We start from the raw sequence: 27851 nt of genomic DNA on the forward strand, positions 1-27851 counted from the left end.
GGATGGGCTGCCCCGAATTGCCATGCTGCTATTCATAGCTTTCACTCATCCCAATCAGTGTGAATGTTCATGTTTTACTGCAGAAATATTGCTGTGTTGGATTAACAGGTTCTGCTCTAGATATTGCTGGGGGTGTTCTGGTTCCATGTGGCAGATGCACCATATTCTCTCTCTAGTATCCCCACATGGCTGAACTCTGAAACCTACCTGGTCCGAGGATTTTGAATAAAAGAGCTACGTTCTCCCATAACCAGGACACCCCCACGTCCTGGTTTTTCCAGGGACAGTCCCTCTTTACATCTGTTCAGAGGCAAGGTATAATTATTAATAAGGCCCCATTCACACTTAGAAGTGTTCCGTTTTGGACAGTAAATGATTTGGTCGCCATCCTGACCATCGATGAGTTCTCGGTAAACGGCCGGCGCGGTGCTGATGGGCATTGGTAAGTTTCTAGTGAGCTGTCACATATACGGCTTTGAAATAAACAAGGTTCCACATGACATTTTGAAACCCTATGATCATTTGAAGCACTGTCTATAAGAAAGAATTTTTAAAAGGTGTACACCCCGCTGCTTTCTTAGACAACATTCCCCGCAGCATGTATATGTACCTTTTCATCTGGCAGATCCTTGCTTTCCTTATTGTAATTGCTTGTGCACCAGCCTTCTTTTCCTAGCTCGCAAGCCCCTCTCTGTTCCCCCCCCCCCCCGTCATGATCGTTGATGCCTGGCATACATCGTAAGCTCATAAGGTTTATTTATGAAGCCTCAGCCTTTGCCATGTTCTAGGACCTGGTAACAGAGCGCGGTGAGCAAGCCGAGATGCTCTGGGGCCTCATGGAGGTTCTCATCAAGCGGGGTAGACAGATTTGGGGGCCTGGCCTGGAGAGACCAAGGAGGCTTGCTGGGAAAGTGGTTTGGGGAGCTAAAACGGGAAGAGTGTGAGGTCGGGCAGTGAAAGGGGCAGAGGCCTTGGGGCAGCCCCACTGGCTGGAGGTTTGGGGAGGAAGGACAGTAGAGGGAGAGGAAGCTGGAACCAGCAGTGGGCTGTAAGCAGATCTTATCTGTGCTTTCGCAGGGGGAGGTTTCTGGCTGCAGGGTAGCTCTCAGATTAGGGCTGGAGGGCAGAGCTCACGGAACGGAACGGCCGCCTGGCACTGGGTCTGCTGCAGGAAGGAATTGTTCCTGACCCACTGGGGGCACTTTCTATTCTCACAGCGCGACAGTTACTCTCTTGGAAATCTGTGCTCCGGCCAAAGTCGTTACTGCAATGTTCCGCCAAGTTAGAGCAAGTAGAACTGAAGGGTATTCAGGCTTCCGAATCCTGCAAGTTGAGAAAGTTGTAAATGAGAAGCAAGCCGCAAAACCCTTACTCACGGTGGGCGTTTCGGGAGCCAAGCGCCTGACAGGCTGAGGGAGGGGTAGCCGTCCTTGCCAGAGGGATGAAACTATGCTGGGAAAGCCTGCTTTGGGGACACTGGATGACCAGCAAGAGCTGGCCTGAAATGTCCTGCAGAAGATATGCTGGTGCGGGGCCTCGGAAGGCCGGCCATCTGGAAAAGGCGGTCAGGGGCGGCCCAGGCTTGGGGGCTTCTGACTGCTTTTCCTTTGCTGCTAACTTCACTGACGGGGTGAGGCCGCGTCCCTGGGACAGCACCCTTGTGTTTCCAAGTGTAGATAACTGCTAACTGCTGTTAAATATTAGTACAAAAGTTAGGAGGTCAATGTTTCATGCTTAACTCAGAGAGCCTTCTCTAAACTATGCAGGCGAGCTCCTGGTCACTTCTGGTTTTCCAAACAACCTGCCATGTAAGTGAATTATGGACCATCACTCCTCATCTTCCCGGGGAAATGAAGCTTCGAGGCCCCTCGTTGAGATAATTGTTGCTTGATGGCGCTGCCCTTGATGGATGGACGGATATCGTGACTGATGCGTGTATTTAATCCAGTCGTGGTGTCTGGACTGAGAAAAAACTGCCAACAGTTTACTTGAAGCACCAGAGAGGGACTTTTCTAGAATTTGTTGTATTTGCAGAAAAATGTATTTGCTGTTGTTTCCCCCTCTGGACGGTAAATCACTCACGTACTCTGCTCTCGTCTTTCTCACCAAGTCTTTTTCCTCGCAACTAATTTCAGACTTACACGGTCGTTGCAAGAACACTGCAAGGCATTTTTTTTTTTTCCCCAAAGATAGTCACTTGCCAACACGATGTCCCATCACTCCTGGATGCTTGAATGTGCCTTTCCGGCAAACAAGGGCACGCTCCAACATGATCACGGGCAGAAGCAGGCCATTGACTTAGTGCCGCCTAATCCACAGACCCCATTCAGGTCCGCTGGCTATCTTCACAGTGACCTTCACGGCAGAGGGATCTGACCCAGGCTCAGGCGTCTCGTCCCCTCCATCTTTCTGTAACTTCTGTGATCTTGAGATTTTTTTGACAGTGATAAGCCTGCTGTCTTACAGAATGCCCATCGTTAGGGCTTGTTGGCAGCCCACGAGTGGATAGATTGAGGTGGCGTATTTTCCACAAGAGTCTCACAGACACGGTGCTCCGTTCTTACTGCGTCCTCTAGGTGGTGAATGACCTTGACTTGTTTCTTTACCGGTGATGTTCATTTGATCATTTGGCTTAGAGAGGTATCTGTCAGGCTTCTCCTTTGTAAGGTTATTCTTCTTCCTTTTGTGATAAATACTTTGTGGGTGGGGTGCCTGGGTGACTCAATTGGTTAAGTGTCCGACTCTTGATTTTGGCTCAGGTCATGATCTCAGTGTCATGAGATCGAGCCCTGCTTGGGCTCCACGTTGGCCAGGAGGCTGCTTAAGATTCTCTCCCTTGGCCCCTCCCCCTTTCATAAAAAAAATATTTTGTGGGAGGTACTTCAAGACCTTGTACGTGTCCCAGTTCAAGTGAGCCTTTAACGCTCTGGTTTTAGCATCCATTGATGTTCCTGGTGGTGTGGTTACTTCTTCGATAGCTGCCAAGTGGTGATTTCTGGTTCCATACTCTGTCCACACTTACTACTTGGCATTCTGCTTTATCGAAGAGCTTTCTCTTCTCCCTGTTTACTTTTTCATTGATTCCTATTTCATTCGACACACTTTTATCAGTATTTTGATGTTCAGATTATCCCCGATTTGGCTGGTGGGAGCCCCTTGGCTGCTGTGTGTCCTCTTGCTGTGTCCCCAGAGTTCTTTGGACACTTCCTTACTTTCTGGTCCTCCAAAATGGTTCATGTTTATCTTTTGCATTCTCTGCCCTAGACCTGCAATCAGCCATTTTCCCAAGAAGCCGTGATTCCTTTTAGTGGAGAATGGTATTTAGAAACTAAGATTTGGGTATTATGTGTGCTTACCACCAATGGTATGTGGCCGCCCCCAGACCCTCTTAGTGGGCAGGGAATATATGTGCCGTACACAGACACAGATTTGTACATCTATATTTATTTCTGTATTTATCGAGATATATGATGAACTATGAATTCAGTCCTTATTCTCTTCCAACACCCAGGGTTATTCTAGATTTCTTCCTCTGTTTGAACTTCCTTCTCCAAAAGTGAGAAACCTGGCTCCCATTATCCTTAATGTATTAATTAATTTACTCAGTTGCCTGTATGTATCTAATCTCACATCCCCACGGCCTCCCCATGGCAATGAGGTTGTCCCCCCACCTCATTCCTTGGGCTCCTGTGCTCTGGATGGGACTGCTGCCCCTGGACAGGAGCCCCGTCACCTCACTTGGGCCCTGACACCCCACTCTAGGCTTCCGTCTCCCCCAGTGTCTATCCTCGCTGCCCCACATCGGCTTCAGTACTCCCCACGCTACAGGCCACTGCTTCCTTCCCCCCCAAGGGGACAGCCTCTTTATGCCAGGACCCCACACTAGCATGCTTCTGCTCTGCTCCCCGAGTGTCTACTCTTTTCAGATTGTTAGGGCTGCCATAACAGAGTACCACAAACTGGGTGATTTAAACAACAGAAATTTATTGCCTCATGGTTCTGGAGGCTAGAAGTCTGAAATCAGGGTGTTGGCAGGGTTGGTTTCTTCTGGGGGCTCTATGGGAGAATCTGCTGCCTGCTTCTCTGCTTAATTTGGTGGCGGCTGGTAATCTTTGGCTTTCCTTGGCTTGTGGATGCATCCCCCCAACCCCCATCTCTGTCTTCCTACAGCCTTCTCCTCTCTGTGTATGTGTTTGTGTCCAGATTTCCCTCTTCTTGTAAGGACACCAGTCATGTTGGATTTAGGGCCCATCCTAACCCAGTATGACCTGATTTTAACTTGATAATATCTGCAAAGACCCTATTTCCACATAAGGTTATGTCCACAGGTTCTGGGTGGACATGAATTTGAGGGCCACACTCTTCAACCAGTACATCTGCTTTGCACAGTTCCAGCTAATGGGCTTTTGGACTACATCGTCCATGAAGGGAGGGAGGGGGGAGGAAGGATAGACAGAAACTCCGTCGTTCCGAGAAGAATGTTCTTTTTTTTTTTAAGATTTTATTTATTTATTTGACAGAGAGAGAGATAGCGAGAGTAGGAACATAAGCAGGGGGAGTGTGTGAGAGAGAAACAGGCTTCCCGCCGAGCAAGGAGCCCGACGTGGGGCTCGATCCCAGGACCCTGGGATCATGACCTGAGCCGAAGGCAGACGCTTAACGACTGAGCCACCCAGGCACCCCGAGAAGAATGTTCTTTACTGCCATATTATACTTATTCTCTGATCTAAAATTAGAGCACTCTGCTGCCATCAGGGCTGTTGGAAACCTCAGGACTTGGAGTGAACACGGGATGGCACTCATTAGGATGTGGCTTTACGATTCCTCCTGGGGATTATACCCTCCCACCCCCGAGACACCCTATGCTGTAATGGATGGCAGCTTTTTACTCACTGTTGAGCAAACCTCCTCACCTGGTCTGCTGCCGCTGGGGTTGGGGTGCTCCCCTGGCCCCTGGCCGCCCAGTTCTGGGCCACACAGCTGTGTCCTGGTGCACGTCGTCAGTCCCGTACCAGGCGGCGCCGGCCTCTGTGGGAGTCGGCTGGAGCATTTGTGCGGGGTGAGCTCTGACTGTGGTCATGAAGGGAGCCCCGTGTCAGCACCCCGACTCAGCAGCCGTGCCCAGCATATCCTGGAAGTGTGTTGCCCTGCTTTTTTTTCACTTATTAACTTGTATTATATTCTGAACTATATTAACTTATATATTACTTATATGGAATATATAAAAACACATAGAATATATACTTACATATATTAGCTCTATGTTAACATATATATGCTGATCACTTTCTCATACAAATGGAATACTCTTCTAGAGTCACGGTTTTTCATTATTTGAGTCTACCGCATGTTATGTAACCATCTCCATACTGTCTGGTGTTTGGATCAATTTAAATTTTTTGCTGTTGTAAATCATGCTCCGTCAAACATCCTTGATCAAAAATTTGTGTCGGTGGAAACTATTGATTATTAAATATCCACTGTTGACCAGATAGTAGGCGAGGCACTTTGCACATCTTATTAATGCTACCACAAACTCTAAGGAAGTTATCCCCATTTTACAGATGAGAATACTGAGGCTTAAGGATCGGGGGTTCTGCTACCCTCTGCGTTTGGTTCCTGAGGCAGTGCCCTGGGGAGTTGGCCAGGGTTGCTGAGGGAAATACTCTTAGACCTGCATGCCTCCTCCAGTTTTGGAGAAAGTGGTGGAGACTAAGAGATTTCTGAGTTTTTAGAGCAATGGCAGGTTGAATTCTCAGGGTCACAACTCCCCCATTCTAGCCTCATATAGGGCATGGTGATAAGGATGTGGCACTAACTCCTTGGGACACAGGCCTCCAAAGCCTTCCCTGGTCTCCACCCTGCTCATGGGTGGCCGTGCTGTCCCTAAGTCATGGTGCCTGTCAGCCCCGCATTGTGGCCGCCCTGCTACTCAGTGACAAATAAGGGTAGTGCAAGGTCCTGTGGCGATCAGAATCACTTATTCCAGGTCAACTTAATTAGCGAAGAGTCAGACAAGATCAATTATCATTAACATCCAGCTATTTCTTGGGGCCATTCTATCCGTATGAGCAGGAAGGCTGTTGTGGTAAGAGTTGAACCTGCATTGGTCAGGGAAAGCTTTTTGGGAAGGGTGGATTTAAAAGTGGCCCTTCATTCCGAGAGGGAAGTAAGTTGGTGTGGACGGATGTAGGACAAATGGTGTGGAGGGAGTACAGATGTAGGCAGGTCGGCGTGGCGTTTGCAGGCATGAGGTTTGGCACTTGTTAGAGGTCCTGATACTAAAAATGAGGGAGAAGCAAAATGCCCTCATAGCCCGTGTTTGCTCTGCATATACACTGACAGGGTGGAAATTGACAAATACCCCAAATGCTTACCACCTGAGTGGTTTTCAGTACCTTACACGGATGTTCATGCAAAATGTGCATTGAGGTGGTAGAGCATCTATGGGTCTTATGTGTGCTTAGTTCTTGGGGCCCATCAAGAATCACTCATATGTGGAATTTAAGAAACAAAACAGATGAACGCAGGGGAAGGGAAGGAAAAATAAAATAAGACAAAATCAGAGAGGGAGACAAACCATAAGAGACTCAACTCTAGGAAACAAACTGAGGGCTGCTGGGGGTGGGTTGGGGGAATGAGGTACCTGGGTGATGGGCATTAAGGAGGGCACGTGATGTCATGAGCACTGGGTGCAACTGACGAATCTCTAATGCAACTGACGAATCTCTAAATTCTACCTCTGAAACTAGTAATACACTGTATGTTAATTAATTGGTACAAAAAAAAAAAGAAAAAAGGAAGAAGAAGAAAAAAAAAGAATAGGCTGGGCAGGGCACACTTTCTTCCTCCCCTCCTTTCTAAAGACTGCCCAGGACCCAGGTGGCCCATGCTCTGGGCCAGGTGACCCTGCCTTATGGCAGAAGCAGAAACTAAAACAACTGGAGAACGCACCCAGTGACAAACACACAGATAACGAACCCTCTGGTTCTCTCCCGTTGCTTTCTTGAAGAGGAGATGGAGGTGAAGGGGTAGAACATAAGAAGATTGTTTTATTTTGGAGTGGGGAAATATTGTTTTCCTAGTACAAATTACAAAAATAAAGCTCTGGCTGGACAGGATACGCAGTACGTCTTGCTGATTTCCACCAGCCAGGAAGGTACCCAGAGGGGCAGGAAGTACGAATTAATGGGGGGTGGTGCTGGGTAATGGAGGTCGGGAAGCTGCTTTCTATGCGTCGGGCCCAACCAGCGTGGCTGGAGCAGTGCTTACTGGCCACGGGGCTCTCTCGGCCCTGGGAGCCCCTTCAGCACAGGCTCCCAGTGCAGACACTGCATCAGACTGGGAGGTACTGGGCCCTCCATGCCTCTTTATGTGGACCCCAATTTGACCTCATCGTCCGAAGGCCAAGTAAGGGCCTAAGACCCCTTGTGTTGAAATGTGAACTCAGCCACTCTGTAGCTCTGTGACCTTGGGCAAGGTACTTATTAACCTTATGTGTCTCAGTTTCTTTATCTGTAAAATGGAGATTTTAGGAGCACCTACCTTACAGGATGGTGGCAAATCAAGTGAACTAATAATACTCATAACAAGCTGAGAACTTGCCTGACACTGTTGAGCACTTAAGACTCATCAACTATTGCTCATATCATTGTCACGTAGCATGGGATCCTGGGCACTCTGGACCTGCCAGCTGGTGGTGTTTTCAAGGGCCTGCAGGTCTAAACAGGGATATAAGTTACTCACAGGGTGAGTAGCTCCCCCACTTACCAACAGGTTGCCTTCCGAAAGGTGATTAAGCTTGCAGAGCGTGAGTCAGCCCTTTTAAAACCAGGCTTTTCTCAAAAAAAACCAAAAAAACCAAAAAACCAAAAACACCCCAAAAAACAAAAAACCAGAAAAAACAAACAAGCAAAAAAAGAACAAGCAAACAAAACAAAACAAAACAGGCTTTTCTCAAAATAGACCAGTTTCAATGTCAGGTGGCTAGCCTGCCTCTTCAAAACCCCCACAAGGGTGTCCTAGGCAGATATTTTGTTTTGAGCAGACGCCTGAGCACTCACTATGATTTGGAAAAACTAGAACTGGCCTTGAAACTCTGTGTCCATCTGGTGTGCATGGTTCGTCATTCACACCAGCCACAGTTCAGGTGTTCACTAGCCACACGTGGCTGGTGGCTCCCTTGTTGGACTGTGCGGGTACAGAACGTGTCCAGAATTGCTGGAGAGGGCTGATCTTTATTTATCAGGTGCCTGTTTGATGCAAAGTAGAAGTCAACACAGATGTACATATTAACATATGTAGCAATGTTAACCCAGGTGTCTGGCTTGAAAGGAGCATAGGATATATATTGGAGGTGTTTTAGGAATTCAAGGGAAGTTTTGCAAAGGGGTGGCTGGCTATTTCCAGGCTAGGCATTTCTCCCAAGCTCTAGCCTCGATGGATCTAATGGCCCACCCAACGCTTTCTTTTTTTTTTTTTTTTTTTTTTGATATCCCAAAAATATCTCAAAGCCAATAGACCCAAAACCAATCTCAGTATTTCTTCTCTTAAACCTTCCACATTCCCCTTGCAGGGAGTGGCATCACTACCCGCCTGGTCTGAAGAAGGAAAAAAGGAGGGCATGGAAGTCCAGATACGTTTGAAGAGGGAGTGGAGTCAGAAACTCAGAAAGAAGAGCCTGGTGGCGTCTGTTTTCCTCTCTGAAGTGAGAGGCAAGAGCCTTTCTGGGATTGATGAGTGTGGCTGTGAATTAGGCAGTGTGGAAAGATCTGAGATCATTCCTGTGGGGTACAGCAACAGGGGCTGATGAGGGAGAAGCAAAAAAGATGTGCAGATAAACCATCAACGTGTCATGGTAGAGTCGGGACTGGGCGTTATTCGGCCCAGGCATGAGTTTGTGACACATGAGCAAGCAAGAGGGAGGAAGTGAGACCCATTTGTAGTGGAGAAGTGCTAGGCAGCTGTGTTGGGCAGAGAATGGGGCCAGAGAATGGGCACTCTGGGGAGACGGGACAGGGGAGCGGGGCTCGTTGGGCAGGGATGGGCGGCAGGGCTCTGGGCCCCCTCTCTGAAAAGTGCGTGTCTGCATAGACAAGAGTGTGTCCCGTGTTTCTTCAAGGCTTGCTCTCTGGCTGGAGAGAACTCCTGTTCTCTTTAGGCTGCATTGAGAACTGTTTCCTAGAATGACTGTTGGCTCACCAACAGTACGGAAAACCAGTGACATATTTTGGTGTCTTTTGAACACACATGTGGAGGCCATAAGTCAGTTTCAGTTGCAATGATGCAGTGCAAGTTACTATCAGATGCTCAATCACACTGTTTCAGGTACCAGAGTAGTTTGTGGTCAGAGATAGGGAAATTTTTGTAAAGTAACTATGGTAATATCTTCTGAAAGGAGATAGAAAACACGTCCAATAAGAAAATTGTGGGTAGAATGGCAAATATGCAAAACTATAATTTGGATGATTCTCAGTATGGGAAACTTGTTCCGTGGTATTTAAAGGCATTTTAGAATTCTAATTTCATATGTATTTATATTCTATTCATGATGAAATCTATTCACCATTGGCATCCTCGTTTTCCTATGACTCATTTGGAGATGTTTATTATACAAATGGGATCTGGAAGGCCATTGAGCTGATGGTACTGAATGGCAGTGATATCCACACGTAGCTACATATCCGAATTGCCCTGGGATAATAAAAAAAAATTCCTGGTTCTTAATCCCTGGAAATTCTTATTCAGTGAGTCTAAGATGGGGTCAGGGAGTCCTTTTTTTTTTTTTTTTAAATTCCCCAGGTAATAATGTAGCACAGGCATTTTGGGGGTGCTGGTATATAGGTGAATGGAAAGTAACTAGGGGTGATGATACATTGAGGGTAGCCATTTCCAGCAATCCTGTCCCCATTATTCAAGGTCGAGCTCTTTTTTTTTTTTTTTTAAGATTTTACTTGTTTATTTGAGAGAGAGAGAGAATGAGCAGGGAGGAAGGGCAGAGGAAGAGAGAGAGAAGCAGACTCCCTGCCCGATGCAGGGCTGGATCCCAGGACCCTGGGATCATGACCCGAGCCGAAGGCAGACGCTTCACTGACTGAGCCACCCAGGCGCCCCAAGGTTGAGCTCTTGAAAAGCCCACATAGTAGGAGAATTCATGGTTGAATTGCTTAAAACCTTGAGAAGAACTGGGCTAGAGACTAAAATTATTAAATGAATCTGTGACGCGCATCTTTCGAAAGTTCAATAAAATAAAACAGTAAGTGCATGGAATGAGGATTACATCACTGGTAACAGTGGATATCACACAATTGATTTCCTCATAGACTATACCTCATAGAACTTGTTTGAAGATTAAATGAAGTAACGCGTGAAAAGCCCCTGGCCTAGGGTCTGATTCCTAGGAAGCACTTGGACAAGGTGATGGGGACAAGGAGGGCGATGATGATGGCGCAGATTTTCGGTTTTCAACTCCAGCCTTCTTCCTCTCAACTCACGTAATTTTGAACTGGAATTTTTAACTTTTGCCAAAAGGGTACAAAGGTCGGTGTGAGGAGTGTAGAATCTCATGCAAGAGGCACTTGCATTTGGGGAACGATTACCAAATGTTCAGGAAAAGTTACTACTAGATGTCGCTAGTACGTTCCTACCCGGGGCTTGCCACTCGCGTCGCTTTCTGTGCATTCCCGCAGCCTCCATCCTGGACCCGAGCAGTAGCCGCTGGCTCATCTCCTTGCCTCCGTTTGCCCCTCTGTGACTGCTATACGTGACTAATCTCAGGCTGGTACCCAGCATTTTAGGAGCCTCTCTCCACCAGCTGGGCGATGGGGGGTACAAGCCTTGGTCCCTCTTCTAGGGGCTTGGGTGACTGCGACATGGTTTTTTCTTCTTTTTTTTAAAGTCACCTTTTCAAGCTATGCTTTTCCTCCTCCCTAAAATGGGGATAACAATATTTAACTGATAAGGGCCGGTGTGTGGGTTAGCGATGATTTCTGTAAACCACCCAGCCCGTGTGCTCACCTGCTCACCTGCTCACCTGCTCGCGGACTCTCACGAAGCTCCACCCGCATTGGTGCCCAAGTCAGTTGCTCCGCCCACGTCAGCAAACCCACCTTCCCCGGTCCTGCCTCTGCCCTTTATACCAGCCTTCACCTTTGCCTGGCTTGCTTGCCACCCTCTCTGGGCCTGGACTATTCCTCCCCATCCTAATAAGCTCTTCCTGTGCCGCAAAGCTTTCCCTTACCAACCCATCCGATAACGATTTATGGATTCCTCATGAACTAGTTCCCGTAGTTGGCAATTAATCGTATACTGCCTTCTGATCTCTAGCGCAGTCTTTTATTATCATAATTATAGTATTATTAGGTCGCTTTATAGGATTTATGTCTCATACCCCCAGTTAACTTATTAATTCCTTGAGGGTAGTGATCAGGGCTCACACACCTCTGAATCCTCCCTAGCACCTAGCAGAGTGCCTTGCAATAACGTGTGTTTAATACATACTTGTCCAGGGCGCCTGGGTGGCTCAGTTGGTTAAGCGACTGCCTTCGGCTCAGGTCATGATCCTGGAGTCCCGGGATCGAGTCCCGCATCGGGCTCCCTCTTCTGCAGGGAGTCTGCTTCTCCCTCTGACCCTGGCCCCTCTCATGTGCTCTCTCTCATTCTCTCTCTCTCAAATAAATAAATAAAATCTTTAAAAAAAAAAAAAAATACATACTTGTCCATACACTGGATGACTGGGTACTGCATTAGGAGTACCTGCTGTAGGAGCAGAGGGTCCCAGGTTAGAGCTGAGAGAGAAGGTTTCGTCGATGAAAAGAGATTGGAGCTAGCTTTTGTTAGGAGGGCTGCATTTCTGTAGGTTGGGAAGAGGGGTGGGCACATGGCTGTGTGGGGAGGGCTATCAGGTGACAAGAGCCCTGGCAGGTTCCTTATGAAACAGATCAGTGTCCCAGGTGCTGAAGAAATGGGATGGAGTGCTGCTGTGGTCAGACTCACCCCGAAGCCCTCTTCTTAGCTGCGTGGCGCCCATACTCTTGCCTTCCCTCTTCCCCAGTTTTGACCCACCTCCTGTGCCCCTGCAACTGGGATCTGATGAGCTGTGGGGCTGCTGGTGGAAATTCTTCTCTGAGCGAAGATGCTTTTATTTCCACTTCATTCTCCAAGGAGATTTTTGCTGTAGCTCAACTTTTTACAAATAGCAGCTTTTTCTTTGAGTACCTTACGGACACCTTTCCGTTGTCTTCTGTCTCCCAGGGTTTCTGTTGAGTAGCCACAGTAAGGCTTCTGGGTCTTGGGGTTTTTGTTATTTGTTTTTTGAAGGTGATGCCTGTTTTTACCTTCTGGCCGTCTTTAAGATTTTTCGCTATGATTTTGGTTTTCAGCACGCGTACTGTAGTGTGGTGTTATTTGTATTTGTCCGTTTGGGGTTTGTAGTAAATTATTAAATCTGTGGTTGGAAGATAATTGGTCATTGTTCCCCAAATATCGTTTTTGCCTCATTCTTTCTCTTGTCTTCATGGAACTGCAAACTGCCCATATTTTAGATCTTTTTACCTCTAAGATAAAATCTGCTATGGATGCTATCTTCTTTTTAACATTTTCCACCCTTTTGTCTCTAAGTGCTTCATTCTGTTTATTTCCTTCCGACCTGTCTTCTTCTTCTTATTTTTTATTGCGGTGTCTAATCTATTAGTAAACCGATCCGTTGAGTTCTTGATTTTAATTATTTGCCCTTTAGTCCTAGAATTTCTTTTTTAGTTTCTAGTTCTTTACCAACGTTGTCCATCTTGTCTTTTATGTAGGCATACTTGTCTTAAAGACTGTGTCTGAAAACTTTTGTTATCTGTGTATCCCTTATATCTGTATAAGACCTGTGTCTGAATCCCTGTGGGTCTGTTTTTGTTGTCCATATTTCATTGATTTTTTATTTTGTTGTCTTTTATCCTTGCATTCTCAGCTATATTGATTGTGTGTATGAAAAACTCCAGAGGTAATATAAATCCTAGGATAATGTTGTCTTCCTCAAGATATGATTACATTCACTTCTGGGAGTTCCAGATCATTTTAATTTGATCAGAGATTGAGGTGATTCAAAGCTAGGCTTCAGTCTTTGAGGTTAGTCTGTTTCCATTTAGTTTTATCCCAAATGAAGCTTGTGTGTGTGTGTGTGTGTGTGTGTGTGGTTTCTAGACTTCCTTTTCCTAGTTAAGTCCTGATCCTCAATTCTTGTCCCTCTTAGTCACCGGAATGTGTCAGAAGCTTTGCTCAGCTTCTGTGCCCCGGAGCCTCCTATTCGGGAATTGGCAGATGCCCCTAGGCTAGGGGAAGAATGCCCCAAATGTCAGGCTTACCTTCCTGAGTTTCTTTCTTCTTCCCGATCCTGCTCTCCTAATTCTTTGCTACCTTCTTAGTTCTCTGATTCTTCTAAACAGATTTTAAAAAACATGTTTTGTGTAGGTTTTCTTGTTATTCGCCTTGGGAGTTAGGTCTGAATTACCTAATTGTGTCATTAGCAGAAGCGTACCACCCCCTCTCAGCCAAGGATTTTATTATCTTAAATCCAGCAGGGATGTTTACAAGTCCCTGGAATAGAATATTAACATGATTTAAGTGGTATTTTAGGAAATTTAATATGTCAGTGGTATGCAGAACAGATAGGAGTTGGGAAAGGCTCAGGAAGTAGAACAGTTAAAAGACCATCATAACTGAGTGCTTTCTAGGGTAAGAAAAAAGCAGGTGTTAGGGTTTCTGAAGCTGGGCATTTTAGAGAGATCCGAATGAGAGTCTTGGCTCTCCTCCTTACTAGCAGATTGCCTTGAAGCAGTTCCTTTACCTATCCTGTCATCTGTAATATGGAATACTAAATAAAGTCCCTACCTTCTTAGGGTTATAAGAATTACACGAGAAACTCAGAAAAACTGGTTTTAATGGGTTGGCGTATAGTATGTGCTCAATGAATAGTAGCCATTGCTGTTACTATTCCAAGATCCAAAATTCAGTTATTTAGGTTAAAATTCAAGATCACTGTTACTGGCCCTGAGCATGACCATACCATTGTCAACTTCATGGGGGACTGTTCACTTCCTGTGAGTCACAGGGAATAGCTTACATACGTTTATGCAGCATCACTGGTACCAGTGATATTCTAAATACCCGCCATGTACTGAACTGATTTAGAGGCTGATGCCGTGGCTTTAAAGATGATCCCAACCCCACATCTCAAAGGTATAATGATAGGTGATTTTAGAAAGTACCTTTTGTTGGGATCGAGGGTAGATGTTTCATATTTTAGGCTTAAAGAGCCATAATTTCAGCATTTCACTTTCAAAAAAAAGATTTATTTATTTATTTGAGAGAGAGAGAGCACATGCGAGCAAGAGTGGGGTGGAGGGAGAAGGAGAGAGAATCCTTAAGCAGACCCGCTGCTGAGTGAAGAGCTGGACGTGGAGCTCGATCCCAGGACCTGAGACCATGACCTGAGCCGAAATCAAGAGTCGGACCCTTAACTGACTGAGCCACCCAGGCGCCCCAAGCATTTCACTCTTAAAAACAACCCAGCGCACAAGCATACAAGCTTACACAAAAGATAAACCAGATAATGAGCCTTCATGTCACAAAAGGATTCCTAGAGTTGTAGATCACTTGAGAAATTATCTTTTTGAAACCTCTCATTTTCCTAGATGATCGAAGTGCAGACCGGAGGGTTTGGGTGACTAGCCCAAGGACACACACTAGTAACGTCAAGGTCAGGACTGGAACACGTGTCTCGATTTCTGGTGAACTGTGGTTCTCTTGCCAAAAATAGCACCTCTTTGTCTTTTCTAACCTGTTCCACGCCTTCCCCAACTCGGTTTGAGTTTCCTGTGGCCCATGGGATCGGGTGCCTCTGGGAAACTCGCCTTCCAAAAGGAAGACCCATCTGTCACCATGAATTTCATTGACAGAAGCTAGAAAATTCATGCCAAAGAGGACTCTTTTCTCAGTATCTAGTCTCTGACCCTCTGTGACTGTCCTCCCAGCCTTTTAATCTCTGGAAATCCCATTTATTTTTTGTGTCAAACTAAAGGATGAGTTTCTGGCGCTAGGCTCAAGATAGAATTCCACCTTCACTTTCTTCCGCACAAGTCAGGACGTGCACTCAGCTGGTGACCATCATGGGAGACCTATGTCAAACGGTACCTGTTTTCTTCTGCGTCAGGCAGCGAGACCACTGGTCAATCATTACCTGTTTAGTGTGTGGGACATGGGGCCAGGCTCTAAGATCAAGTATATATAGAGGAAGTATCTGCATGTGAAAGGATTAGTTTTTTCCCAGTGTGTAACATCGGGGAAGTCCTAGGTGTTTAAAACAAAACAAAACGTAGAACCTAAAATAAGAGAAGTCCTTTGTAACAGAGTTTGTCCTACTCTGATAAGGCGATACTTGCTATCTTTGCTTTTCCTAAAAATCTGCTTATGAGTAATGACAGTCCTAACTCAAGATTTAGAACATCTTTTACGTGTGTGATTTCCACAGTGTTTTGGCTAGGTAACTGAGAGACCGAGGTTTGGCTGAGCTGTGTCCTTGTTAGAAAGGCCCAGCATGTAAATAAGGGATGGACCAACAGATAGGTGATACAGAATGTGATACGCTGAGCCTAATGGAGGGGCTCTGCTTGCCAGAATGACCAGACTTTGCAGGAAGAGCACAGAAGAGCAGGTGGCTCATAATTAAAAATAGAAGGCAATCTAGAGCCTTGCTCCTCGGAGTCTGGTCCAAGGACCTTGGAGCTTATTAGAAAGAGGGAATCACAGGGCTCACCTAGACCTGCCAAATCAAGATTTGTGTGCCCATTAAAAGTGGTAATGTACTGGTCTGGATTTTGTAGTTAGCTCTTCCCTTTACTGTCAACAAAATCGATCATATCATTCATTTGCATTAATCCCCAGTTCTCCCTCCTGTCTTGGGATGATGATCACAATCCCTAGGCATGGTTCTCCAGGCCCTGCAGGGCCAGCCTGTCTCTGGTCCCTCTCTGTTGCCAACTGCTTTCTAGTATCATTCTGTACACAGGACTCTTCGTGTGGTATGGTAATCTCTTCCTTCCTGTCCCTTATTAGACTAGGAGTTTCTAGATGCTAGAGGATGTCTTGCCTTTTCCTGTTCCTGGAATATCATTCTCAATAAATGATCTTAAAAAGGTGAATAAACGCATGAGGGACTGGAATGACTTGCGAACCACTAAGAGCAGCGGTGTTGGGGGCCCCTGTGGGCTTGTCCCCAAGCTTCCTGTTACTTATCTCAAAGAACGGTGACCTGAAGCCTCCACATGCGTGGACAGGGCCAACCAGCAATGTCAGCCCAGCTTGGCTGACCTTCAGAGCTGGCCTGGATCTTGTTTGAATATCTCCTGGGTGGAAGGCAGCATTTGGGTTTTGTAGGAATATTAAAAGACCCTACGAGGGGTAGAGTTCCTGCTCTCAAAGAACTTACAGTTTGGTTAGGAAGAGAGGTGTACACAGTGGAAGAGTTTATAGTTAAGGAGAGAGTTGGATAAGAATAAAGACAGCATGGAATGCTGCTCTCAAGCAATGTTTGATTCTCAAATGAGCAATGTAAGATCAGTGAGTATTGGGGAAGTCTGGGAGGAGGATTGGGCTGGAGTGGTCTGGGAAGGCCTGTGGAGAAGGAGGGCAGAAACTGGGTGTTGGAGGATGGGGAAGGACGGGCAAGGCCTGAGAAGGAGCAGCAGAGAGCGCAGTGTGAGCAGGGATTCCCAGGAGGCATCTGCAACAGAGAGTGGATCTGAGCTGGGAGAGACGTGCAGGTTCTAGAATCGAGTTCTAGAATGTCATCAGGCTCTCGAGGCCAAGGCTCTGACATAGTGATGCTCGCACGCAGGGGGAGCTGGGGGAGGCACAGAGGAGAGAGAAGTCCTCTGCAAGCTGGAAGAGAGAGTGACTGAGACTTGGACCATTGCAACCCAAATTCATCTCAATAGAATTTTTGGAGCTCATTTTCGGGGGAGGAAATGAGTAAAAGAAGGAAGATACAGCTAAGGATTGAAAAGAGGATGAGGTCACACTGTCCGTGAAGTTTTATAGAGTGGAAGCTTGAATGGACCTCATCTTTGCTTTTGAATCCCACGTTCCATTTAAATTTACATGCAAATAGGATGAAGATGAGTGCTAGACAGTACTTTGTTAGTGATTGCACTCTGGTGGTATTTGAGTGGACAAGGGAAAGACTATCTAGAAATGTATCTGGAAGGAGGGAAGAGAGGCAGGATGTGGGCTGGTGGAGGGACCGTGTTTAGACCAGGCAGCTATTTTCAGAGGGAAGGTTAGTTAAAAGAAAGGGAGGAGGATCTCAGGTCAGAGGGAGTGGCCGTGAGGGGGGGCCCTTGAAGGAGGGAGCAAGAGAGTGCATGAACGTGAGCGCCGAGCTGAAGCCAGAGCAGAGATGCTGCCGGGCCCTGAGAGTAGACAGGACACCAGATGAATTGATGCTTTTAGACTTTAAAGCATGAAAATTGGTGGTTCAAACATTTCTGTCACCCAGATACCCAAAAGCCACGAATTGGTTCTAAGCACTGTTTCCCACAACTGTTTTGCTTTGTCCACCCTGGGCTCTTGGAAGGGTAACACCCAAAGGTATTTGTAAACTGCTGGTCCTCCCAATACCCACCTGCTACACAGAAGGGCTCTGCTACACAGCCGGGTTGGGGTGGGGCTAAGACCTCTCTTTAGGCCAAGTCCCTAGGGTGTCCAGGCCCTCGAACTAGGAGGGTTTCTGCCAGCCCAGGCCTTCTACACCCATGGGACCTTCTCAGCTGCGAGCAGGCCTGGCCCGAACCATTGCCCCACTGAGACAGCTCCTCAGGACTGAGTATGCTCTAGCAGGGCAGGCCCCCTCCCGCCCACGCTGGCCCTCCGATCCACTGCCCAAATCAGCTGTGTGGTTTTGGGGAAGGGGACAGCGGAAGAGGGTCAGGCAGAGGTGTAGAATTTCACAGTTCAGACCTGACAGTCACTAGCAGAATTACCTGATGCTATGTTTCTCTTCTGCAAAGGGTACCATGCCGGTGGAAAGGATGCGGATGCGCCCGTGGCTGGAGGAACAGATCAACTCAAATACGATACCAGGGCTAAAGTGGCTTAATAAGGTAAGTGTGTTGGGTGCCTCTGTGTGTGTGTGTGTGTGAGAGAGAGAGAGAGAGAGGTCCTTACTAAAAGACATGCATGGGGACCTCCAAAGTAAAATTGCATTCTTTGTGTTCAAAATCTTAACCTTATTCGTTACAAAACCAGCCAACCAAAAATGATCTGTGTTACTGTTTAATGGTTCTTACCCCCTTCCTTCTCTAAATGCCTCTTTTGCTTCTCCTGGCTTCTAGGATTAGAGAACATGGAAACTCTCGGGTTTTGTGTTGGGAATGGGGCATATTGGCTCTCTTCTCAGTATTGTCTGTGTAAAGAAAACTTTTTGTTTTTTGTCTTAAAAAAAAGTCTTCTCTTTTCATTGTGAAACACTGTTTGTGTGCCTACCGGTCCTAAAAAAGTAGGCTGTCATTTACAACCCCCCACATATGTACATACATACACATGTACATAGATCCTCCCTTACTTTACCAACCTCAAACTCTCAATCCAATTGATCCTACCTGCTAGGAGTGAATCAGGAAGAGAGTGGATATCAAAATAAAGAACACCTGAAAATATATAGTTACCACCTAGAAAAGCAACTAATATATCATGCCTTCTTTAAAAGGGCCCAAGGGAGACGTTTCTCTCCCGCTACCAGGAATATCACAATTCTTCTGAGTAAATTTCCTTTTCCTCTTCTGCCTCCCCCTCATTTTAATCTTAAGGACCCGATGACTAATTCAGCTGGTCAGGCTTTATCTTCGTATGGCGTGCTCGAGAGCTTAGAGCCCGGTTGTGGCCCACTTCTAACAAGTGTGGAGGGTCCTGCAGCATCGTTGTGCTTACTCATATCACTCCTGGCTTCATCTTATCTTTTCAGATGTCTCTTGAGCCTTATTTCCCCTCGCCCACTTATTTCTTTTTTCACTATTTTAAATGTAATGGTATTTTATTTGAGTGCATCAGTTTCAGTAGGTCCTTTTCTGAAACAAGGTGTGGTAAGAAGTGAATAGAAATTAGTAAACTGTATGCTCACTTCAGGGGAACTGTCCTATATCTTAAGGTCTTACGGCAAATAATTTCTTTTTCTAGGCTTGCTATATCCATAGTGTTTCAGATTTGTATCATGGAGGGGTTTTGTAATTAGCCTGCTCCAAAGACACAAACAAGAAGTCAGGTTGGGTCGTGGCCTCCTTGGTTATAAGGAAGGGGAAACTGTCATCAAGCAGAATTGAAGAAACATAGGGTATTCAGTAATGATAATAACCATAAAGACTAATGTTTATGAAGTGCCAGGTGCTCATTTAAGCAAGACACGTGCATTAGTTCACATAATCCCCACAATGGGGGGGGAGATACTATGATGTTTTCCATTCCACAGACAACGAAGCCAAGGCACAGAGACGTGAAGTAGGATTATATTTTAAAGGACAAGATAACATTGCCTATATTGATTTAGAGTGTGACATTAAAATAGAAGTTCCTGGTTTCTGAAGAGAAGTAATTTTTTTTTCTTTTTAAAAAACACATCCATCAATTTTGGCTGGCTTGATTCAGGGGCAAACTTACCGTGTTATCGTGTCCCCTGTATGATTAGGCACTTGATATGGTGCAATTAACTGTCCTTCTAGTAGGTTGAATTTTGCTCTGCCCCCCCTCTCCCCCCGCTTCCCACAAAAGGTATATCCACGTCCTAGCCCCCGGAAACTGTGGATACGTCCTTACTGGGAAAAAGGGTCTTTGGAGAAAGTGAAGGATCTCAGGATTACCCCAGATTATCTGGCTGGGCCAGTCTGATGACGAGTGTCCGTATAAGACAAGAACAGAAGGCCATGTGGAGACAGAGGTAGAGAGATTGCAGAGATGCAGCCACAAGCCAAGGACACCCGGGACCACCAGAAGCCGGAAGTGTCCAGGAAAGATTGTCTTTACAGCCTCAGAAGGGAATGTGGCCCTGCCGACATCGTGGTTCTAGATTTCCATCCTCCAGAACTGTGGTAGGATAGATTTCTGTGGTTGTAAGCAGCCCAGTTTGTGGCAGTTGGTTATGATAGCTCTGGGAAACAAACACACCCTCTTACGGTTGCTTCCTCACCGGGACTCTCCATTAAGACACCTCTTCTTCCATCCACTTTGTCCGTGTTTTTCTGATAGATGACTGGAAAGGGAATGGATTCCTTTTTGTACAGCTGCATACTTGGCCCCTCGTAGGTGGCCCTCCCTGCTGAGCTTCACTCAGCCGGCTCTTGGCTTGTGAGTTCTCTTTCCTGGTAAGGACAGAAAGGAGACCCCTTACCCACCTGGTCTGGCCGCTCAGCCTGTGGCAGATGACACGTCTCAGGAGCCCCTGGCACAGGAGGCCATGGGCACCCGGGATGGGGGGAGCCAGTAGGGCAGGCGGCCCACGGGCCTGGGCGGAGTGTGCATGCGGCTGTGTCCATGCTCGTGGGCAGGGCTGTCCCAGTCATTGTGGACCTCGGATGGCATCAGGGACATCTCTCCATACCTACACCTCCTCAGGCCATCTTTTCATAGGTTTCTGTTAACTTAGGCTTTGGCACTCATCTGCCCACATAAATATTTCATTGGAGACCTTACTATTATTTCCTTCTCTTTTTTTAAAGATTTTATTTATTTATTTGAGAGAGAGAGAGAGCAGGGGGAGGGGCAGAGGGAGAGGGAGAAGCAGGCTTCCCGCTGAACAGGGAGCCCGACGCAGGGCTCGATCCCAGGACCCTGAGATCATGACCTGAGCCGAAGGCAGATGCTTAACCGACTGAGCCACCCAGGCGCCCCCTATTATTTCCTTCTTATTCAGAAGCATTCTGCCTAAGAATCCCTGCTTGTGTGTTCAGTGGTTTGAGATCGCTGTAAAATCTCTTCTCCCACTGAAGGCTGGTTATAACTCAGAAAACTGTCTGTGGGGTTTTGTTACGACTCACTTATGCCTTAGCTGCCTTATTCAGAATGTGTTGGTGTTGGTGGTGAAGTCCTCTGTGCTGGAAGGCCCCGGGGGGCAGGCCAGGGATGTCGTGATTGTTGCTGCTCGCAGGCTCGGTGCTAGGCCTCCTGCCAGACCCTTAGGAAGTACTAGGTGAATACTGTTCCATGAGTGAATGGGAGAATGATGTGTGCTTGAAGGGGAGTAACATTGGTGACCGTGTCTTTGTTCTGTTACGATAATCGGACTTAAGAACATTGGGTCGGCAGTTGTCATGTTTCTCTCAAGTGGAGAGTCCATCATATTCGGGACATTCTTAGTAAGAGACAGATCAGTGGTTAATGAATGCCTTAAATTGGTTTCCATCTCTTACTCTCAGTACATGTTGAGGAGGATGGTGATGGCATGTGTCCTCTGAAGGAGCCGTGAGGAAGTTTGGGGAAGCAGCCTTAGCACAAGCTCCGGCAGAAGGCCTAGGCTTGGGCCCGTTACTTTTTATTATGAGTATTTGCAAACATACATGGCAGGTTTGAACAGTCTAATGACTAGAAAGAATAGTATGGCAAATTCTCATGTAGTTTCCAAATTCACATCCAGATTTAAAAATTACTGACATTTAAAATATTTGTGTGTCTGTGTGTGTCATTTGAAAGCAACTCCCTGCCTGTGTACATCTGTAAGACTTAAGACTATTTTCTGCATATTCACAATACCATTATAAATTGAATAACCATAAATTACTCATCGTTAATCATAACTTTTAATATCATCCCTGCACCATCCATATTCAGAATGCCTTACGTACTCCCCAGAATGTGTTTTTCCAATTGATTTGTTCCGTCGGAATCCAGAGAAGGCTGTTCTGACTCAAAGTGTCCCCTGATTGTCCTGATTATGAACAGTAGCCCCTCCTTTTTTTTTCCCTTCTTGCCTTTGACTTGTCGAAGAGGCCAGGTCCGTGCTGGATTGGTCCAAATGCTTGCTTGTGGTCTCTCTCTGGGCCATTTCTTGAGGAAGGAAGGAGGCAGCCACAACCAGGTTCATTGTTTCTCCTGTAGCTCTGATTGATTCCCACTCTGGTTATGGACGCGCTCCTTGCACGTGGGAGATCGGCCTGGACCCTGGGGGCCCGAGGCCAGTCCCCAAGCACCCGAGGCCATCACCAGTTAGTTTCAGACCTTATCCTTCTGTTCACTTTGAAAGCAGGCTTGTGCTTGTGTAAATGTCAGACCGTCTCAGGACAAGGTTAGGAGTCCTAGCAAAAATAGCAGAGTAAATTGGAACATCTTATAAATACTGGGGGAGAGAAGAGGCAGAGGAGGTGAAGAGAGCTAGTTGCCTCTTGGGTCCCAGGTACCTTCTGCATTCCTCAAGATAATCTTAAATATTCTTCTCAACTTAAGCACTGCTTCTCTCTCCTTCCCTCAGGTGGGCAGAGTCCTCTCTCTCTATAAACATGGGTAGAGTCTGGAACATGCTGTCCCTCCAAACATGGTGTGCACAGCCTATGTGGATGGGGCACTCAGGGCTTCTGATGGCACAGACTGATGGCCCAGAGTCTACACAGACACAACGTGACACTGTCACCATCCCTAATAGGACACACTGATCGATGACCAGAATGTTTACTGGTCAGAATCTCTTCCAGTTTTAAAATGAGTCTCACCTTCTTTATCTTTCAGCATCGTCTTAAAAAAAAAAAAAAAAGATACATGTGATATGTTTATTAGCAGTTTATTTTTTGCAATATGAAAACCTAGTTAAAAGTGACATGTGTGGTTTCTTTTTAATTTACCACTTTAATTATTTTTTTTAAAGATTTATTTATTTATTTGACAGAGAGAGAGACACAGCGAGAGAGGGGACAGAACACAAGCAGGGGGAGTGGGAGAGGGAGAAGCAGGCTTCCTGCCGAGCACGGAGCCCGATGCGGGGCTCGATCCCAGGACCCTGGGACCATGACCTGAGCCGAAGGCAGACACTTAACGGCTGAGCCACCCAGGCGCCCCACCACTTTAACTATTTTTAAATGTGCAGTTCAGTGACATTGTCTACTCACAATGTTATATACAGTCATCACCACTAGAATTCCAGAATTATCATCACCCCAAAAGGAAACAGTTGGCCATTAAGCAGTCACTTTCCATTGCAAAGCATTTCAAATCCTTTCCTTGTGCAAGGCATCCACTAATCTGCTTTCTGTCTCTTTGGATTTGCCTTTTCTGCTCATTTCACATAAATGGAACCATTCAATATGTGGCCTTATATAGAAAGCTTCTTTCACTTAGCATGATGTTCAAGGTTCATTCGTGTTGTGGCACCTGTCAACACCGCATTCCTTTTTGTGACAGAATAATATTCTATTTATGCATGTACAACATTCCCTTTATCCATTCATCAGTTGATGGACATTTGGCTGTTGTGAGTAGTGATGTTATGAACATTTACGTATAAATACTTGTTTCAACGCCTGTTTGTAAGTCACTGAGTGAAATTACTGGGTCATGTGGGCACTCTCTGTTTAACTTTTTGGGTAATAGCCAAATTGATTTCCATAGCGTCTACACTGGGTGACATTCCCACCAGCAGTTTAGGAAGGATCTAGTTTCTCCACATCCTTACCACCAACTTTTTTTTTATTTATTTATTTATTTATTTATTTATTTATTTATTTATTTATATTATTTTATTCTAGCTACCCTGGGGGTATAGGAAATGGTATCTTGTTGTTTTGATTTCCACTGGCCTAATGATTCACGATGTTGGGTGTCTTCATGTGCTTATTGGCCATTTATTTATCTTCTTTTGAGAAAGGTCCACTGAGACCTTTTGCCCAGGAAAGAGGATCCATGGATGCATGGTGGATAATTGCTAGGTTTAGTCATTATGTTTGTGGGTTCGTGATTTGGGCAGAGTTTCTATGAGACTTGATTTGGTAGGTGTGTGTGTGAGAGCACACGTGTGCGCACGCAACTGCATGCATGCGAATGCTTGAAAAGATCTACTTACCAGCATCAACTTTGTGTTTTATGAGATAAACTTTAGATTGTGTCCCCTCCGGAACTCCTCTGACCTACAAAAATGTGCAACAGCAGATTCTATAAAGGGTCTGCATCTTTAAGCGTAAACCTTCAGATCTGGTTGCACTTTCGGGAGAAGTTCTTTCACCAAAATAAATTTATTTATTTTTTTCATTTTCATGTGAACATCAAAAATTGCCGTAAATGACTTTGCTCTCTGATTTTCATCTACATTAAAAAAATAAAATTTCACTCACTCCTTGGCTCATCACTGCTCTTTGGAAATGGCTAACCTGAAACCATGCTATCTCGGTGGATGATGCAGAATGAACAAGGAGGGGTTTATGAAAAGTCTCTCGCTTTCAGTTCTTTATTAACTGAGTTTTAAATACAGTAGAATTTTCCCTTTTAACAGTTTTTGGGGAACTCTTAAATATTCTGAAATATTTTTAGTTCAGGCTTCTTTAGAGGCATTGACTCCCTTTGGGGTCTGTTGGGACCCTTTCTGTCTTTCATTGTGTGAGACCAATATGGTGGAAAATCCCTACTGACATTTTCTTTTCCTTCCCCAGATCCCCATACCTAGAAACTACCTGAACTACCTTTAGGGCTTAAAAATACACAGTTTTCCTGGGCTTGGTTTCCACAGAAGTCAAGACAACAGATGTGTCATAGGATGGGAAATCTCCACTGGGAGACAATATGTGGTGTGATTAAGTGATTGAATGTGGGATCCCGTGGCCTGGTTTTGAATTCAGACACTTGCTCTGATCATTTCCTTGGCTGTGGAACTTAAGTCTGTTCGTCAGTTTCTTCAACTGTAAGGCAGAGATAATTACATACATGGAGCTCAGTAGGTTCTTGCAAAAAATGAAACTGAGACCACGTGAACCCGTGGGCAGTCACATGTAAAGAGCCACGAGAACTTAGTAAGTGCTGGGACTGTCGGGAGAGCTGGTTGAAGAAGTTGCATGTGAGTGTGACTTTGTTTCTAACATGCTGCTAGTTTCTAATCCTGTGTTTTAAATGCCAGGGTTGATTTAAGCTATTTTGAGTTACCTCTTGAGCAGTAAGAGAGATGGAAAGGGCCTACTGTAAGAATTGTACCAAGGGACTTTACCTAGAAAAGTAGTATCATCTCCACACATTTAATACATCTTTGTTTGCACTTCTTGCTGTTTCCTGCAGGGCAGTAGACACTCAGGAGTTAGAAAATTAGACCAAATCTTCTTTTTCTCTTGGCTACCCAGTAGACTGAGGTATTGGATCCCTGTGGCAGTGACCTCAGATAACCCCGATTTCCCTTTAGCAGCACAAATGGGTGTAATTTTGGAAAGTTGCCTAAGTTTTAATTTACTTAAGGAACTGGAGTTCCTCTCTAGCAAATGCTGGAAATCAACGATAATCATAAGCATTAGAGGTTTTAGTCAGTGGCTAGCTCTCTGTGGTCCTTCAAGGAAAAATGGCACAGATAATGGAGCACATTGGCATATCCCCAAATCAACTCCTTTGACCTTGGAATGCATTCCTATTCTGCCAGACTCCACATAACTCTGAATCTCTCCCGAATAGACTGTCAAGATCTGGGGCCCAGTGGGGAGGCGGGTTTGGTTCCTAGTGGATGGATTTTACTGTAGACACTCAGCAAACCCGGTGTCACTTAATAGAGAATCTTACTGGCTAGGACGTAAGAACCTTCTGTTAAAGGTGGCTTGAATTCCATGGCTGCAGTCTTTTTTTTTTTTCTTTTTTTTTTTTTTTAGGAAAAGAAGATTTTCCAGATCCCTTGGATGCACGCGGCTAGACATGGGTGGGATGTGGAAAAAGATGCACCACTCTTTAGGAACTGGGCAATCCATACAGGTATTAAAGCCCCCCGCATCATGTATAGAAGCAGAAATTGTTGTTTATTGTTACTTTCATGCCTTCATTTGTTTTAAAAGATTTTATTTATTTATTTGGGAGAGAGAGAGAGAGAAAACAAGTGGGCGGGGGAGGGGCAGAGGGAGAGGTTAGAAGCAGGCTCCCCGCTGAGCAAGGAGCCCGATGTGGGGCTCGATCCCAGGGTCCTGGGATCATGACCTGAGCCAAAAGCAGATGCTTAACCCACTGAGCCACCCAGGCGCCCCAGTGCCATCTTTTTTTTTTTTTTTTGAGATATAATGGACAAATAAAATTGTAAGATATTTAAAGTGTACCATGTGATGATTTGATGTATGTGTTGTGAAAAGGTTCCCCCCATCAAATTAATTAATACATCCATCACCTCTCATATTTACCTTTTATTGCTTTTGGTTTTGGTGCGAGCACCTTGACGTTCTACTCTCTTAGCAAATTTCATTATACAATACAGTGTTAACCACTTAAAAAAATTTTTTTTATTACATACATGTGGCTTATGGCCTCATGAAAATAGCTCTGAAAAACCCGTGGCGTGTCCCCAGGCACATCCAGGACACTTGGGGCCCAAACTCCGTCACTCAGAAGTGATGCTTTGCCCATCCTATAGAAACTTACTCCTTAAATTTCCTGTGAATGTGGGATTCTGATTATGTTCCCCAGAAACTTACTTGTTCTGGAGTGGTAAACTTGGTTTGCATTTATCTCTCCAAAAGATAGTCAAGAATATATTTATTTATAATTGAATTTAAGTAGGGAGCGCTATTTACAGGAATAGACTTTTTACTAATATTTGAAAGTCAGATGGAAAAGGGACACTCTAGTTTACCTGGGCTTGAAGGCCTCCCCAACCTGCCAGCTTTCTCAGTTACCTACCTTGAGTCTCCGTTCTACCATTATCAATTTTTTCTCAAGCTGTTAGGTAGAGCCTGGGTGACCAGTTTATCCCAGTTTGCCCAGAACGGTCCAGGTTTTAAAACAAAAATTCTCACATCCCAGGAATTCGGTCTTGGTCCCAGGCAAACCAGGACGGTTGGTCACTGTGGTAACCTGGAATTGAGAAGGGATCTCTGCACTACCTGGCCGGCAAGCCTATGTTTCCAGAAACTTCTCTCTATTTTTTCCCCTTCTTTTTCTTAACCTTCAGTCTTTTGGCTGTTTTGTTAGGAAAGCATCAACCAGGAGTAGATAAACCTGATCCAAAAACATGGAAGGCGAATTTTCGATGTGCCATGAACTCCTTGCCCGACATCGAAGAAGTCAAGGATAAAAGTATAAAGAAGGGAAACAATGCATTCAGAGTGTACCGGATGTTGCCCTTATCTGAGCGACCTTCTAAGAAAGGTAGATATTTACTGCCTAAAACAATGGTCACATAATACATATCGTAGTACCTCCGAGGATAGAACACTTATTCACACTGTGGATGATAGTTCTCCCTTTGCCTGGCGGGGGGAAGTGACCGTCAGGTCACCGAAGGCGGTCAGAGAAACATGTAGAATTTTGACCATGTGTGGATTAAAGCATGCATGGGTTCATCGAGAGTTCCAGAAAGAAGTGAGGGGAAAATGTTCTCTGTACGTTCCTCATGAATTAACCCCAGACTATTTTTTGTTGCCACAGGAAAGAAACCAAAGACAGAAAAAGAAGACAGAGTTAAGCACATCAAGGTAATCTTTGGTTGTTCAGAGAGAAAGCCAAAGTTGTGACCATATTAATGATTCCTGTTCTGTCTCATAAAACCAAGTAACGTGATCTCTGTGAAGTATTTAGTCTTTCTTCTTTGGCTCTTTTGTTTTATGTGCTTTTCGTGTCTCCTCTTTGGTTTGTCCCCTCAAGCAGACTCCGGTACACGTATCCCCTGCCTA

General features: G+C 45.5%; 1 protein-coding gene across 5 annotated transcripts in view; it reads left to right on the plus strand.

The window, feature by feature from the left end:
* The window catches only part of IRF2 (interferon regulatory factor 2), a 79673-nt gene that overhangs the window by 22104 nt on the left and 29718 nt on the right, over positions 1-27851 (plus strand). For all 5 annotated transcript variants that reach the window (XM_032413665.1, XM_032413669.1, XM_032413667.1 and 2 more), the window contains exons 2-5: positions 18051-18143; positions 25848-25947; positions 27151-27327; positions 27607-27653. In XM_032413665.1, the coding sequence (XP_032269556.1) occupies positions 18057-18143; positions 25848-25947; positions 27151-27327; positions 27607-27653 (411 nt within the window). In that variant the 5' untranslated portion in view covers positions 18051-18056. The remainder of the gene's footprint in view (positions 1-18050; positions 18144-25847; positions 25948-27150; positions 27328-27606; positions 27654-27851) is intronic.

Source organism: Phoca vitulina, unplaced genomic scaffold (genome assembly GCF_004348235.1).
Source record: "Phoca vitulina isolate PV1807 unplaced genomic scaffold, GSC_HSeal_1.0 scaffold15, whole genome shotgun sequence".
Taxonomy (NCBI): domain Eukaryota; kingdom Metazoa; phylum Chordata; class Mammalia; order Carnivora; family Phocidae; genus Phoca; species Phoca vitulina.